Source organism: Equus przewalskii, chromosome 14, assembly GCF_037783145.1.
Source record: "Equus przewalskii isolate Varuska chromosome 14, EquPr2, whole genome shotgun sequence".
Taxonomy (NCBI): Eukaryota; Metazoa; Chordata; class Mammalia; order Perissodactyla; family Equidae; genus Equus; species Equus przewalskii.
In genome coordinates, this window is record NC_091844.1 from 90,864,350 (window position 1) to 90,880,939 (window position 16,590).

The 16,590-nt window shown below is 52.2% G+C and overlaps 1 protein-coding gene across 9 annotated transcripts; it reads left to right on the plus strand.

The window, feature by feature from the left end:
* The first annotated feature begins 5,313 nt into the window (after positions 1-5,313).
* ALKAL2 (ALK and LTK ligand 2) lies at positions 5,314-15,784 on the plus strand. Of its 9 annotated transcripts, none has more exons than XM_070571892.1 (6): positions 5,314-5,448; positions 6,364-6,681; positions 8,043-8,096; positions 8,183-8,263; positions 11,342-11,407; positions 15,689-15,784. In XM_070571892.1, exons 2-5 carry the CDS (start codon positions 6,423-6,425, stop codon positions 11,404-11,406), a joined length of 459 nt encoding a protein of 152 aa, XP_070427993.1. In that variant the 5' UTR covers positions 5,314-5,448; positions 6,364-6,422; the 3' UTR covers position 11,407; positions 15,689-15,784. The 9 variants fall into 9 exon arrangements, with proteins under 9 accessions (XP_070427993.1, XP_070428000.1, XP_070427992.1 ...); XM_070571899.1 differs by lacking the exon at positions 15,689-15,784 and adding an exon at positions 14,309-14,936; XM_070571891.1 differs by lacking the exon at positions 15,689-15,784 and adding an exon at positions 14,372-14,936.
* Positions 15,785-16,590: the final 806 nt, after the last annotated feature.

Below are 16,590 nucleotides of genomic sequence, written 5' to 3' on the forward strand. Positions count from 1 at the left end.
TAGCTCCCACTGGAGGCCATCTTTTACTACTAACAGTATGTTGGTCACAGTTTTACTATATAACCATGTACTTTCTCAAGAGATGCCCCATGTTCAATTATCTGGTAACATGACAACACTGGTTTTCACAGAATAGTCGCCCAATAAATACTTGTTTCAGTAATGCTTTGTGAGCATCTGTCAGTAAAAATATATAAAAATACCATGCTTATTCACTTTTTCAAAAATATTTAGTTGGTGCGTATGATATTCCTAAGCATGGGTGACGTCGTGGTGGACAAGAGGCAGCCCCGGCCGCAGGACTACGACGGACTAACAGGAGATACAGAGGGCAACCCAGGAGATGCTCAGAAACCAAACGGAATAAACAAGGTCGGTGCCTGACGGCAAGAAGCACTGAATGCCAGGCCGAGGGAGGCCTGGGTGGGTGCTCCCAGAGGGCTCGGTGTCAAGGGGAGAACGGGGACGAGTCACTCGATGAAAGCAAGGGGCAGAAGGAAGGGAAGAAAGTTCTCGGGGAAAAAAGAGCAGTCTGGGTGAAGATCCCGGAGGCTAGAATTTGTGGCTAGCTCCGCGTGGCTGGAGCACAGATCTTGAGGCTGACTGGGGCTGACAGAGCAAGCCAGGGCTCACTCCTGCCTTTCTCTCCTGAGTACACACCCAACTGCTTAAGGCAGGGGAAGGGACTCTAGGAGAGGCCGCGAAAGCCTCCTGCACCTGGTCCGCTGCCGGCACATGCTCCTCCCGCCTAACTGTGCACAAGTGGGCCCTGTCCCAGACTTGTGGCCAGGCGTTAGAAATAGTTTCTTCCCGAATTGCTTAAGGGAAGAGAAAACTCATAACCAGTGTTAGTCTTCTGAAGAAAGCATATTCCTGCATTCACACTGTTGCGACTACCCGTTGTGAAAGGAAAAGCTGGCATGTTTGTGCTGAATGTGACCAATGGGATGTGGGCGCCTCCAGACCTGGCTCCCATGACTCAGCCAGAGGCAGGGGACCCAGGGGGACTCCTCGGTCCTCAGAAAGGGCCGAGTGTGGTGACGGCATGGACAGACCACCCACCACGTGCTAGACTGTGCCTTGAGAGAAATATAACTGTATTACCTTAAGCCACTAAAATCTGTGGGTTGTTTGTGAGAGTGGTCATCTTACCCTAAAAATCTGCCACTTGGTTTGAGGATTCCTTTGGGATACGGCACTTTGGAAGTGCCTACATGGCCCAACCATTATGTGTCCCCTTTGATCGAGATATTTGATCTCCTGCAGAAAAAACATCCACAAAATATATGGAATGTTGATATCTCTGCATTGTTCCTTGACATATATGGCTATATTTGGTTCAGATATTCCCATGGACTAATCTGACTGTTCATAAATTTGAGATGGGCTTTTTACCAAATAGGAGGGTCTTTTGTTAACAAGTTGATTCGGGGTGCGTACACAAATTTATTCTCATTCTTGCCACTAAAAGCTGTGAGATGGGGGCCTCCAAGGGAGGTGAGGGTCACCGAGCCTCCAGACCTCTCCTCCAGCTGGAGTTTATGACTAAACCAGTTCAAAGGAACGAGGAAAGGCCAGGTTCTCTTTAAGCCTTTCCCCTGTGACTGGTCCTCTTCAGCTTGGCCACGGGACAAGAAAACTGAGCAGCCATAAATCAGTCACACTATCGAGGATCCCAAGCTTTTATAGAACCTTCGGCTCATCTCTCTTCTGGACTTCACTGCAATGTGGTTTTGCAGATGCAAAAGTGCGTATCAAGGAAAGGAAGGGAGCAGGGGCTTCCTCCACACGTGAGGGGAGGGGTAGGTAGGGAGCGGTGTGTCATTGATCCAGGACAGACTGCTGGCTGGTGTGTTCACATTGTTACATATAAGGGGTCACATTTGTTACACTTACACAAGGAAGACTGGTCCTCTTAGAAAGCTCGTCTTCCTAAATGCTTTCTCCAGTTTCTAGTACATTCCTAGCATACTAATAATGTAGCGGTAGGAAAATAACAGAACTGATAAAAGTTACACATTCAGCAATATTTCTTTTTAGCACATAATGTTATCCTTTATGAAAGATAATTGTTTTCAGTTATATTGTTAAATGATCAGCATAATGGCTGAACAAATAATTCATTTACAAACAGGTAGTTAATATATCTACCTGTTTTAGAAGGCTTTGAAGGTAGTTAATATTCATCTCGAATAAAACATATACCATTTTGCAAAAAGGGAAAAAGTGATCATAGTTGAAACATCAGAGCTTTACACTCTTTATAAGTTGAAAAACATAACTTGTCTGTCTCACAACGTAGATCTGTAGTCAAAGTAGATTGAACGCAACTTTTTCCTCTCTTGTTAGTTTTCCTTCTATGATCCAATGTAGTTGTCTCAAAAGGGAAACAAACCTAAATCAAACCTAGCCAGAAACTATTAGTTATTTTGCCAATAGTGCTAGAATATAATTTGTTGCTTAATTTTTCTCTCTTATCTTTTTAGAACCCTTCATAGTAGAAAGTTGTTCACTTATTAAAGGAGGGAATTAAATTGTTTAATGTGAATATATCACCTCTTCTTCCTGAAAATAGATAGTGAAACTCATCATGATTCAAACTCATAGTGAACCATCTCCAGCGTTTTGCAGAAACATTGTATTTTGTTGTTTGTAACAATCATAGAATTACATGGACTTCAGACACCATCCAGTCCAACCATCTCATTTACACCAGAAGAAGTGGAAAGAGTCCACCATTTGCCAAATACAACTTCTCATTTCCATGTAAACCAGTTCACATACACTTTGCTTTGCCTTAACCAGCACAGACAACCAATTTAGCCGATCAGATCGTGTTAAGAACAGGTGCAATGCACATATTTCTAGTGACTGAGAATTCCAAACAGTTCATCTCACAATACCACAAACGGAAAAACTCAGAAGAGATTATAAATCTCTGTTTTATTAAGTTGAAAAAGTCTGTAAAAACGGTTTATACAAAATGAAGGGCACCTAGAGCCATTTCAGCACAGAACTTTGCAAAAATGAATGAATTAATGCATGAATCATCTGATCCCTAATTGCCAGATCTTGTGACTCTAAACACCAACCAAACTCTGGTTTTGTTGCTGCTGTTTATGCACTAAAGTTGGGCTGAAGTGTTGGTAGGAAGGAGTCATTCGAGGAATCCATTTGTCTGCAGGTTAAAAACTGCAAAAGGGGGCCAGGCTGGTGGTATAGTAGTTAAGTTCTCATGCTCCACTTTGGTGGTCCGGGGTTCACTGGTTTGGATCCTGGATGTGGACCCAGCACCGCTCATCAAGCCATGCTGTGGCTGCATCCCACACAGGAGAACTAGAAGGACTTAAACTAGGATATACAACTACGTACTGGGACTTTGGGGAGAAAAAAAGAAGATTGGCAACAGATGTTTGCTCAGGGCCAATCTTCCTCACCAAAAAAGAAAAAGGCTAACAAAAAAAACCTTGTCATTTAAAAAAAAACTGCAAAAGGAAAAGGGTAATATTAATTACTATCAAGGCTTCCTTGGTTGGTCGAACTGTGGGGGGTGGGGAGAGGGATACTTACTGGTAGTTTTTAGGAAAAAATGTAGCCTTTGATGTTGTAAAATACTATCTAAAAGGAAAGATTCTACGCAAATTTTAAATAATATGAGATTGGGCTAATTTCTTGTTTTCTTTTTCACTGCAGCAAGACTTTTTTCCGAAGACAGTTTTACGCCAAAATATGTTACAATAGAAACTGCAGGCTTCCATCAGCCGGAATCCCAGGCTGCAGGCGACGCCGGGCGAGCGCTCTCTGGAGGGAGTTCTGGGCGACAGGCGGCGCCCTTGCACGAGGCGCTTACATCTCTTCACACAACGGGGAAAGGGAAAAAGGAAAAAGATCTCATTTTCTCTGCCTGAGATCTGTTTGATACGAATTTTTATCTTTTCTTGAGCTTGTCTTCACAGAAACGTTCACATTTTAGTCATATTTCTTGCAAAAAAAAAATGCTCACTGGGAAATCAAACTATTCGCTTTCAAAGAGAGCAGAGTATAAACAGATACGCGGGAAAGGTGCGCGTGTGGCGGGGGAGGCTTTAGATGACCACATTTCAGCATCTTCCATCTCTATTCTGTTTACCCCACCCTCACTCTGCCACTTGGTCTTCCGGAGGAAACACACCTAGCCGAGGGAGGGAGATAGAGGCAGAGACAGAGAGACACAAACAGAGACAGAGACAGAGAGAGCGAGGATTCCCCGGGTTTCCGGCCGGCCCAGCAACCCAGGCCCATTCTTGGGCCGGACGCTCTGAGCACCCCGCACCTGCAGCGTCCCGCGCCGGCTCCCTACGCCGCCGCCCCGCCAATGCGGAGGCTTTTAGCCCCCGCCCCCGCTCGCCCCTTCTGGGACTGTTCTCAGGACACCTTTCCCAATCACATCGCTGACTTGGAGCATGTCCAGCTCTTGCCCAGAAAGCGCCAATAAAATGGGAAAGCGTGCAACTGATTGATAATATATTTTACAAGAAAAAAATTAAAGGAGATAAATTGTTGAGCTCTCACAAAGGCGCCTGCCTACATCCAAAGACCCAAAACTTTCTGAAAGACGGAGGCCTGGAGGGAAGGACTCCCGCAGTCGTTTCCGAGGAAGGGGGGCAGGGACCACCCCGCCCGGAGGGCCTCGACGCGTCCTCTCGCGCGGGTTCTGGGGAGGGGGTGCCGCCACGTCTCCCGCCAGGCAACCGCGTGCACCCCGGGTTTCCCGGAGCGCCGCCCTTGCCGACCCCGACCCCAGCCCCGCCCTCGGGGACCCCGCCTCGGGGACGCGCCGCGGGCCGTCCAAGTGCTCGGGTCCCAGTGGCCCCCAGCCACCCGGCAGGTCGCTCCACAACGGACAGACTCTAAGTGACTTATTAAATGTCGAGGCAATCAGGCAGCTCCTTTTTTAATAGCCCGAGATCTACATTTAGACAAAAACAGATCCGAGTTCCTGGTAAAGGCGTTTTCTTCTCATCCTGTCACAAGTGACAGGAACGGAGGGAAATAGACTGAGCGGGAGAAGGGGGGCGAGGGGGAGGGAGAAGGGGGCGGGGGAGGGGAGGGAGGAGAGGGAGGGGGCGGGGGAGCCGGGGGGCAGGCCCGGGGGGGTGAGGTGGGAGGAGATGGGGGCGCTGACGAAGGCGCGGGGTACCGACACTCCAGCGCCTTCTAATTGGGGCCGCGCGGAGCCCGCGGGGACCCGCCTGACGTCGGCGCGCGGGGATAAGAGCCCGAGGTCCGGGCGGATCGGCGCGGCGCACCCAGCGGCCGCGGTCCAGCTCCGAGCGCCGCCGCGTCCGCCCCGCGCGTCCCGTGCGCTCGCAGGCCTGCGCCGCCGGCATGGAGTAGGGCGCGCGGCGGCTCCGGGGACAGACGCCGCGACAGACGCCCGCCCGGGACGCCGCGGCTGCGGCGGCGCAGGTAGGCGGCCGGCTCGGCGCGCAGGTGGCTCCGCGGGCGGCGCCAGGCAGGTGTGGGCCCGGCCCCTCCCCAGCGCTGAGGGCCGAGGGGCTTCTAGAAGCTGGCGTCGCGGGCGGCCTGAGCGAGGGTCCGGGCACTGGGGCTCCTCGACGGGGCTCGGGGACACCGGGCCTGGGGGGGCGACTGCCACACAAAGGCGCCGCTGGAAACTTGGGCGCCCCTGGGCCGGGCGTGCGGTCCCCACTCACCCGGGCGCGCCGAGCTGCCCCCTCCGAGGGGACGGTGCACGGGCCGGAGCCCCTGGACGCGCGTGCTCCTCTAGGAGGGAGAGGGGAGCGGGTCGGAGCCCCAGACGCGCCCCGCGGGTCTCTAAGGTTGGAGAAAGTTGTGCCGGTGGCCGCGCTGCCAAGTCGGGCGGACGTGCCGCTGCGAGGAAAGTTCGGAGGCCGGCGGCGGGGCGGGACGCGCGGAGCGGGGCGGGCGGCACAGAGGCTCCGCTCGCGGCGTCGCTGAGGTGGGACCTCGGGCTGGTCCTCGCGGAGACCGCGGCCCAGCCTCTTCCCGCCCGGCTGGGGACTGTGCAGGGCGCCCGTCCTGGGAGTCTGCGGGGGGTCCGCCGGAGTGGCGGGCGTTCTCGGGGGTCAGCGGAGGTCCTCGGGGATTCGTGGGGTCCTCAGGTGTCCTTGGGGGTCAGCAGAGGTCCTCGCGTATTAGTGGGGTCCGCGAGGGTCCTCGGGGTCAGCAGCACTCTCCGGGACCCGCGGGGGCCCTGGGCGGTCCTCGGGGGTCCCCGGAGGTTCTCTGAGGCCGGGGCGCCCGGCCTGGCCGCCTCTGAGTGGGAGCGGCCTCTCCCCCGTCCCCCGCCCCCGCCGGCCCGCCCACTTTCTTCCCGTCCCCCCACCCCTGTCCCCGCAGCGAGCCGAGCTCCGAGCTCCGGGAGCGCGTGGGATCCTCCAGCCGGCGGCGAGCGCACGATGCGCGGACCCGGGCGCCCCCTCCTCCTGGGGCTGCTGCTCGTGCTGGGGGCGGCAGGGCCCGGCCGGGGGTTCGCGGAGCCCCGGGAGGCCGCGGACGGGCAGGCCCTGCTGCGGCTCATCGTGGAGATCGTCCAGGAGCTCAGGAAGTACCACTCGGGGGAGTCCAAGAGGCTGCAGCTCTGGGGCCCGCAGGACTACGCGCTGGGCCGCAGGGAGGTCGCGGACTACGGGGCGGACCCGGAGGAGCAGCGAGCGGGTGAGTGGCCTGCGCGCAGCCGGGGCTCCCCGCGTGTGTGGGGGGGACCCGCGGCCGCCCGCCTGTCAGGTCTCAGGAGACGCTAGAGGAATTCGTGTTTGCTTGGAAATGGAATTGTCTTTGAGAAAGCGTTTTAAAAAGATAAATCCATCTCGATTGTTTTAAAAAGCTAGGAAATATTTTCTTAAAAAAGAAGGAAACGGGAAGGCCGTGGACGATGCCTGGCACATAACTCCCCCTAGCGCGCCTCCAGGATGCGCGAGTCGCTACCTAAGTCAGTAATTTCGCACAGAGCTGTCATCTGTTATTTTGGAAATGGAAGTATTTTCAGCAAAGCACTTTCAACTGAGACAGAAATGTCCCCCCCCCCCCCGCCCCCAGCAGAGCCACTACCCCGCGGGAAATTTCTGAGGAAGACGGCACGGGCTTTTAGTGCTTCCGGGACACAATTAGGTCAAATACGATAAGGTCAATTTTATACAGACTGACTAAGGTTAGGAGTGAATGAAGACTGACATTTGGGAGATGTCTAAACCCCGCCAGTGAGTGAGAGTCGGCTGGAAATGCTCCCCCTTCAGTTGGCAGGAGTATCCGTGGTGACATCAGTAAGTGGACCACATGCCCGCATAGCTAACTTACTAATTACCTGTCACAGGTGAGTGAGAAGTGGTCGCCCACAGGGTCAGGAAGCTGAACGCAGGCTGAAGGCAGGCCGAGTCGGGGAGGCCCAGGCCCGGTCCGGGACAGACCAGGAGGAGGGTGCAGGAGTGTGAGGGGTGGGAGGGGGGGCCTTCCAGCAGTTTCCTTCCTTAGAAGCCAGGTTCAGGTCTGCTTCCCTGCGTTCACACCAGGCTTCCTAATGGGTGGTGCGAAGACACTAAATTCTTTTTCTAAATATGTACCTAGAAAAAGTAAAGTTCTGTAACAAATTTTTGTTGGAAGGATCAGGTTTTCTTTCTAGAATTTTGAGAGGTGCTGGGACTTGATTCCCAAGCTGTGCAAATGAAAGTGTCCAGAAGTGATTTACTCCCTGGAGGCTAACTGTCAACATACACACACACACACACCCCTTTCCTCACGGACGACTTTGTGATCACTGTCTCTGCCCTGGTGGTCGAGACTCGACAAAGGATACTGGAGCTTTCTGAGCAGTTACTACTCTTTGAAGAAAATGTGTGTCTGATCATGTGTTCACGTTACATCGTACACAACCATCAAGGGGCTCCCCTCTGTGTGTTTAGTTCAGTGTCACACGGCTAAAGCAGAGTTTCCAATAACTGTCTTCAACATTCACTTAAGATCACATGAAAAAAACACTTCTTTCAGACAATACAATAATTACTTTCTTTCCCCTCAAACAGAAATTGTTCCTCGAGATCTAAGGATGAAGGACAAGTTTTTAAAACATCTCACAGGTAAGTTTTTCTCGTCGCTCCTTCACCTCTCCCGGTGCCTCGCATTCTGTGCGCCCTCACGATCTGTTTCTCCTTCCACGTTCCAGGTCCTCTTTATTTCAGTCCAAAGTGCAGCAAACACTTTCACAGACTTTACCACAACACCAGAGACTGCACCATCCCCGCATGTAAGTCACAGCGTCTGAGCTGCTTTAGAAATACTAGCACGGGCTGGCCCGGGGGCGTAGCGGTTAAGTTCATGTGCTCTGCTTCTGCGGCCTGGGGTTTGCAGGTTCAGATCCCAGGCACAGACCTAGCACCGCTAGTCAAGCCATGTTGTGGTGGCATCCCACACAGAATGGAGGACTGGCACAGATGTCAGCTCGGCGACAGTCTTCCTCACACACACACAAGAAATACTAGCCCAGGGATGATGCGATTCGCATGTCCTTCCCCTTAGCTAAACAGGCCCCTGCCTTCTGGGACTCGTATTTGCTAACATACATTCCTTCTTAGCCACGGAGTCAGGGGCTGGGGTGACCAACCACTGAAGAAGAGAATTGCATTCTGAAGCAGCTAGTGCCAAACTGAAAATTATGTACATGCACTGGAATTGTTCCGCTCTCGGAACGGCTGACCTCTTGCTCATGTTCCCTTTCGTTTATGAATTCTGGCAGGATGCCTGCATTTGTATCTGCTCAAGTCTGACAATCAAACAAATGCTGAGCAGGAGTTGCTACCATGACTCCTGCAGGGGGCTGTGCTCCGGGGCACAAAGAGGCGAGGGACCTGGCCCGTCCTGGGGCACTTTCTTGATCACCCCTACTGCCCTGACCAGACCGTTTGTTTCCATCGGTAATTATAACCTCATCATCAAGAATTTTATTCGAATTTCAGAATCCCGCTCTGCTGGTTGGCTTCCTCACTGATTCAGACGGGCAGCTGTCCTATCCATCCAGCTCTCAGCTGTGACTGCCTGGTTGTTTCTCCATGACAAAACGTATTTTATTTCCCAAAAGTGACTCCTTGTACGAAACATATAATGATAACGAGCAACTTATTAGCTAGAGTGACATCTGCTAGGGCCCTGGACCAGTTTTTTCTGTATAGAACTACAAATTTCATTCCCGTTAAGCCTTGTGGGAAGGAAGTCATGCATACGCACCAGAAACCCTTCCGGCTGTGTCCAGAGATGGTCCAGAGAGCGGCAGACCTGTCTGTCCTGCCTTCAAAAACATAAGCCTTTTACATAAAGTGGAAGTTTTTTCTGCTTGGGCAGCAGAGTTCCCCCGAGTCATAGCAGTGGTCTTTCTGGAGTTCCCTGTCTAGACGACTGATACACGTGGCCAGTGAGGCTGTGGACACCACCTTTTCAAGGGAGCCCAGGCGCTCCGCCTTAAAGCCGTCATGGGCACTGTGGGTGCCAGGCCAGGCCCGCGTAGCTCCTGCAGTGACACCGGCTAACGCCTGGGCAGCACATTGCCCCTCGAGGCTGCGTTTCCATATTTCCAAGCACTGTGCCCAGTCCCACCCCTCCTCCACGCCATACGGACCTGGTGCACGTTGCTCCCCTATTTCCCTGTTCCTCTAAAGTGGAATCACTTTCTGTGGGAGAATTAGCCTGCTTCCTGGGTCCAGAGAATCTTCTCATATTTATTGTTTAAATGTGTATATATTCTTCTATTGTCTTACAGTAATAGGATCATAGATTCTAAATTTGAAAGTGACCTTTGGGGTCATTACTTCTGGTCCTTTCATTTATGGATGAACAACAGGCCACCCGCTTAAATTGCTTGTGCCGTCACACAGACCCACACACTTGCGCTGGGACCCCGCTTGTGCCCAGCCCCACTGCCCCCTTTTGTTTTTTCAGCTGCGTGCCACCCAGAGATGTGATCAGGATCAGGGTGGCTGCTCCCGGGCCTCAAAGGGGCGGAAGGGCCACAGACTTGTGTTCTGGGATGAGTGGCTGCTCGTTCGGTTTCCACTTCTCAGCCCACAGGGAGCTGGGAGTGGAGCCGCACCACCTGCATGCTGCTTTTGGGTGCATGAAAGAAGCTTCCTAGACTCCCAGAAGGTCAGAACTAGAGGAGCCCAGAGCTCTTGCTCACAGTGTGCTCCCCTGGGGAGCTCCTTGGACCTGCAGGCCCTTCAAGTCCCACCTAGACCTGCTGGACAAAATCTGCACCTTAATAAGATCCCCAGATCTTAGTACCTTGGGGTTGGAGAGACCAGGGCTGAGTGGGGCATGGTCAGCTTTAGGATCTCCAGATGTGTTGCAAAGGAAAGTACTGACCGTGTGCTCAGAGAATCCACTGCACCCACATGTGGTCTATTTAGGAAAGCTCCATCCTAAAAAGTGTGGTCAACTGATGAAGAGCAAACCCTGGGAACCCAGGCGACCAGCTTCCAGCTGATGGATCATTTCCTCCTTTGCATCCACACTGTCACGTCCTCCACGTGTGGGTGGCATGTTTTTAGGAGCAGAGCCAGGCGGGTCTGACTGTCCTGCATTTGTATTGTCCATTATTCATTCAGAATTTCAGTTCTGTGTGAACGCTTCCTTCCTTAAATAGGATTTTGTGACTCTTGAGAAGTTAGTAATTGATAAACTGCTGCTGCTCTCCACAGAACTTCCTTATGAAGAAACCCCTTGGTGGCCATGGTCACTGAACCTCACCTGTTGTCTGTGAGGTGGCACTTGTGGGGCCATTGAGACAGGAAGTTACGTACGAGGTCAGGGAGTCAGTCTGCAGGCATTGCTTCCAGCCCAGGTCTTTCTGCTCTGCTGCTTGACCGTTGACCCACTTTCTTTAGAATTTTTATGCAGAAGGCTTTGTGTTAATGATCAGCTCAAGTGGGGACTCAGCCTACATGTCCTAAAAGTTACGTAACCCGGGGCCTGGGAAGACTGTCTGCTGGGGAGCAAAACTAAAGCTGTCCCGATGAGCCCAGCAGCCACCGAGGGAGGAAACAGCAGTGCAGGCAGCCGGGCGGGGGGCTGCGTCTGCCCAGCTCCACAGCCCCCAGTTACATTACTTAACTTCTGCCATGTGATGCAAAAGCCCCCAAAGTACCATCAATTATTAAATCGACAGCTCAGAGCCCGTGACTGCAGACGACAGTCTCCGTAACCCTCCTAGGGAGTCAGAATATTCAAAGAAAGAAATGGCTTTAGCAGTGGATATACTTGTAAAAAAAAAATGCTATTTATTTAAGAGTTGCTGAGGTAACTGACAAGGGTCTGTGATTTATTTTCACTGTAGACTATAAACGATGTGCCAGGCTTCTTACTCGGCTGGCTGTCAGTCCAGTGTGCATGGAGGGATAAGGTAAGCTGACAGCAGATCGTACTGGCATGAACACCAAACACTGGAATCCCGTTTGGGACATGAAAAATTCATGAGAGTTTAGAAACACTCGTTCTCTGGCTCAACTGGCCTTACTTTGAGGAAGGTTGACATAACGTTCAAAATATCTCCAAACATTGGCCATCAATAAGAGGTACCCCTACTGGCCTGCACACAGGACCCAGGCGGTCACTATAAATGATTCATATGATGACATGTTGGCACGGAGTATGTGTAATTAATTAACCAGAAACACAGCCCATTAGCTACCTGATGTCGGCACATGACTTAGTGCATAAATTAGGTACAATCTGAAACCATGCTGTTGACATCTGGGCTTCCACTCATTAACAGTCATAAATGAGTGTATGACTAACCACATCCGCAAATTTTAGAGAGATATCCGGCAAATGTTAGTGCTGAATTCTATCATTATGCCAATAAGCTTATGAAGGATAGCTAAGAATAGCCATCCTCTTTAAATGTCTCTATCAAAGTTATTTTTTCATAGCCTCTAATGGTAAAAATATCAATGCACACTGAGTTTATGAACTAAACTTTTTACCTTGGCCTCCTGAGGCTGACACGTGACACCAACTCTCAGCCTCGAGTCAATGGATGGACTGAAGGGTTTACTTTCCTGATGCAATGCATAGAGTTCAGTCACAAAACTGTGATTTCATACTGTCACAGAGGTGTGTCTTGTGTTGGGCACTGCCGGACGCCAGGTCCATCCCCACACTCAGGACATGCTCCTGGCCTCAAAGGGCTGTTGCAGAGAATGTAGCAGCATCCAGGAGCACTAGCACACACGGGAGAGTCACATGTTTCCAGTGGGCATGAATCTGTCTCAGATGAGGGGTGAGCAAGCAGTGACCTGTCACCTCAGGCACGCTCAGTGAGGACAGGGCGGTGCTGATCAATGTCTCGACAGGCAGGGAGTGGGGCCAACCCTGGCGCTCTGGGGTGGGGTATGCAGGGAGGATGCAGTGGGAGGCACCAGTCGGACCCACGCCATCCTTGGCCCTGTCTCCTCCCATCAGAAGTCCCGCTAACCAATGGAGGAACAGCAGTGGGGCTCAGTGAAGCACGTGGTCGCTGGAGGAAGCGACACACGTTTATACGGTTCACTCAGACTTTCATGGCACTTTTTCTTTGGGGGAAGTGAGAACATGGTTTCAATGCCAAGCTGAGAAATGCCGTGCGTTAACTTGCCTCCCACCTTCACATCTCATCTGAATACAGCCCAGTTTCTCTTCCACGGCCCACGTGCCCCACGGAAAGGGCTTTTTATTTTAAAGCAATGAATGGATTTTTGTAAGTCTCCAAAGGTGACAAGCCAGAGATGAGCATGCTATTTTTATTAGGCATTTCTTTACATTAAAACACTGTTTCCAGGCACATCCTTGGTGAACAACTTCCATTCACTCACGAGTGGGGAGACCGAATGCCCCACCACATCCCTGAAGGGGCGTCTCAGGCCACAGGCTGCCGTCTCCATGCCTGTTGACTGACAGCTGCTCCCACAGCTGATGGCTCCTGGAACGGCTGACTGTTGTCACGGAGCTGGAGCAGCACCACGGCCCAGAATTTGTGCTGACGTGGGATCATGGGGGGTTCTACCTTTGCCTCCGTCCCAGGACGGGAACGCAGGGTGCTGCCAAATGCAGCCCGGACACTCACGGAAATGCCAGAGAGGAGTCCTGGCATGGGGCAGAGGGGTCGGTTCTGGTGCTGCTGCTGCCGCCCAAGTCCCCCCGGAGCCACGTCAGCCTCACTGGAGATGAAGCAGATCAAAGACAGATGCGTGCCTGCAGGGGCTGCTCCCAAGAGGCCACCCTGCTTGACAGTCGCACTTGTCACTACTCTGCCCCCTTTAGCCAAGAAATGGGTAAAGTTTAAAAGACATTTCTGCTAATTATAGTAATTTCATGACATTTTTTAAAGACGAACTTCTTGTAATCCCAGAAGTTTTAAACTGCAACAGCAAACTCTAAACCGGCCGGTCCCGCAATGTAGACCATCGGGGCTTCTCTGTGCCCTGCAAGCTGGGTTAGGACTTGGGCGAGTGGCTCCTAGAGGGCAAGGCACACCCTGCAGGACATGCTTCTTGCCGGCAGTGAGCTTCCCGTGTGTGGCCGAGCTGCATGCACACCCTTCCCCTGCTGTCCTGACGCGGGGGGCAGACAGGGCTGCAGACAGGATTCCTCTCCAGCTGTAGACCACAGCCTCGTCTTCCTACGGGCGGAGCTCTAAAGGGGTCCCCGCACAGGGATGCTGTACACCTGGGGTCTCAGAGAAAGCCCTGCCTCCTCCTCCTGAACCTCCCCTATGCCCAGCCAGCTGCCCGCCCTGTCACGCACACTGTGGGCTCCTGCACACACACTATTGGCCTCAGCTCTGCAGTATTTCTAAGGAGCGAAGTTTGAGTAACAAACACAAGCTCAGTCTACAAAGCGAGCCTCATCTTAGTAGCCTCCAAGTTCATTATCTTCAAACTTAACACAGTCTACTGCCGGCTCAGGGGTACTGTAGGGAGCACCAGAGTGAGCTGATTCTGGATTACTGGTTTGCAGACCCTCGTTGACTCTGAGGAGTGAGGCTCATCACGGTTTCCCAGGGTGCCACAAGCTGTCACTCAGCTAGACCAAGTCACTGCGGACCTGACACCCACACATCCACACTGAGCACTACTCCTTCGACTTGAGGAAGCGTTCACTCCTGTTCATGGTGATTTCATTCCTGTCGCTTAGCAGGCGTGTAAGAACTGTGGAACTGAGTTATTTTCCACAGTAAAGTAGACTGCTTTGGGGAACACAGGAAATAGACACAGACCGAGATTCCTTGTTTATGACATGTGACGTTGCATCACTGAATGCACAGGTCTCTTGAAATCGGTACGGAGGTGTGAACGGTGATGTGACCCCGAGTCTGCCTCTCCTGCAGCGAGCAGAGCCAGAGGAGCCCTGAGAAGTGCCTTGGAAACTGCAGGGACGCCCTACGAACAAGAGATTTATTTTTGCAGAAGACTCCCCCACCGCTCCTGAACTGGAGCTGCGTGTGCTGTCGACGCCGTCCGTGGTACGTACGGACTCAGCGAGTCGGTGCACCAGATGGACTCGCGCTCGCTGCCGTGGAGGACAGAAGGGAGGCCACGGTGGGCGTGCTACTGAGCGCCGGGGGACAGACTTCACATTCCTGATTAGATGAAACCACAGAGAATATTTCTTTAGAAACAGAAGCAGAATCTGAAACTATATTTTCGTAAAGCATATGGTATGATTTAGTATTTTTTATTACTTTTACAATTAAATTCCCAGAGTATTATTTGCAACTGCATGAATAAAAAAAAACCTTCAGTTGTGTTTTGGAGACAGTGGAGTGTAAATCTGTGAAATATCTAGGCCAGTTTCATTTGTCCTTTGTAATAAATGTAAAATAGTATCCAGATACTGTCAATATGTGAATACTGTAAATGAAGCACAAGAAATAAACGAAGCCTTTGTTATAACGAGGTCTCTGGTGACTCCTTCCTTCCTGACGAGTTCATGATTTGGAAGTCACGACTCACAATCCGTGAGATCAGGATGCTGCGGAACGCCACAGGGCACAATGTCACAGGGTACAACGTCACAGGGCACAACACCACAGGGCACAATGACACGTCACAGGGTACAACGCCACAGGGCACAACGTCACAGGGCACATCACAGGGTACAACGTCACAGGGCACAATGATACGGCACAATGTCACAGGGTACAACGCCACAGGGCACAGTGTCACAGGGCACGCCACAGGGCATGGGAGGCTGCCAGTCCTTAGGGACGGTGGATCGGCCACTGTGTGTTAGTGACATGGCTTCTCAGCGTGGAAGCCCACTCGGGTGGGAATGTTTCAGATGAGGCTCATCCTATTTCCTGTGCGGTATGAAGCAAAGAGGAATCTTGAAGCTGCCACGCAGCTCTCGACAAATCTGACTGGATCCCACCTAAAAGGACAAGTGGATTCAGCCCAGTCTCCTCACGGGGCCGCTAGTCTGGGTGCAGCCAGAGCGCCAGGCTGACAGGAGTCCGAGGATCTGTGTTTGAGGTAAACGTGCAAAAGTGAAGGGACACCATCCACTTAGGAGCTGAGGAACAGAGGAGTGAGGTGCCTGCTCTGCTGAAGGACCAGGGGCCGTGCCTTCTCCAGGGCTGGCTCTTAATCCTATTTTCTGGCTCAAGTGTCTTCTTAACCCTTTTTCCTCAATTCCTTCCTTTTAGAGATACTGTCATGGAACCTTCGATCATGGCACCCTTTGAGTTCCCATACGTCCTAGGTGTCTCTGAGGTAAAGATCTTACCGGGACTCTGCTGGGCCGGGCACAGGGTCAGCCACCATCTTCCCACATCGCCTCCGCTGTCCTGGCGCGGGGCTGGGAAAGCTGCTGTGTTTGTGCTCGTCCTTCAGACACAAGTGGGTTCGGGACTAAACGCCCCGACCTGAGGCCCTCAGACGCTGAGGGCCGGAGGCCCTGCCACACCCTGAAGGGTCGCCTGACAGGGCAGCCCTTCCACTCGGCCCCTCCGCCCATGGCGATGACGCGCCCAGACCCGGAGGGGACTGGTCCCAGGGTTCCAGGTCACCAGCCACGACGGAGGCGAAGACACGGAGCAGAGCAGCTGTCCCCCACCAGCTGCCCACAGGGGTCTGACTCGGCTGCTCCGAGGGGATGCAGCCGCACACCGCTGACCACGGGGTCAGGACACCCCTTGCTGCAGGGGCTGCAAACTCCCACAAACAGACGTTACCGTGAGGGAAGCAACAGACTTGCTTTCATCAACTGCTTCCCAACACTGAGGGTAAGTGTGCAGGGGACACCACGCACCACGTGGAGGCACGGAAAGGCATCATTCGCTCGGTCTCCTCCGGGTCAACGAGAAAGCAGGAGACGCCAGATCACAGCTCTGTTCTATGTGGGTAATTTCCCCAACTTATTTTGAAAACAATCTCTTCTGACACACAGCTGTATGAATTCTAGATTAGTCATCTCCAAGTGCACAGAAATTACCTGTATTTGCCGATAAATTAAGCACTGATGAAAGAATACTGAACATATAGATATTTAAGATTCCAACATAACAGAACTTTTTCCAACTTTTTATTTTTTCCCACCTAAGCTAAT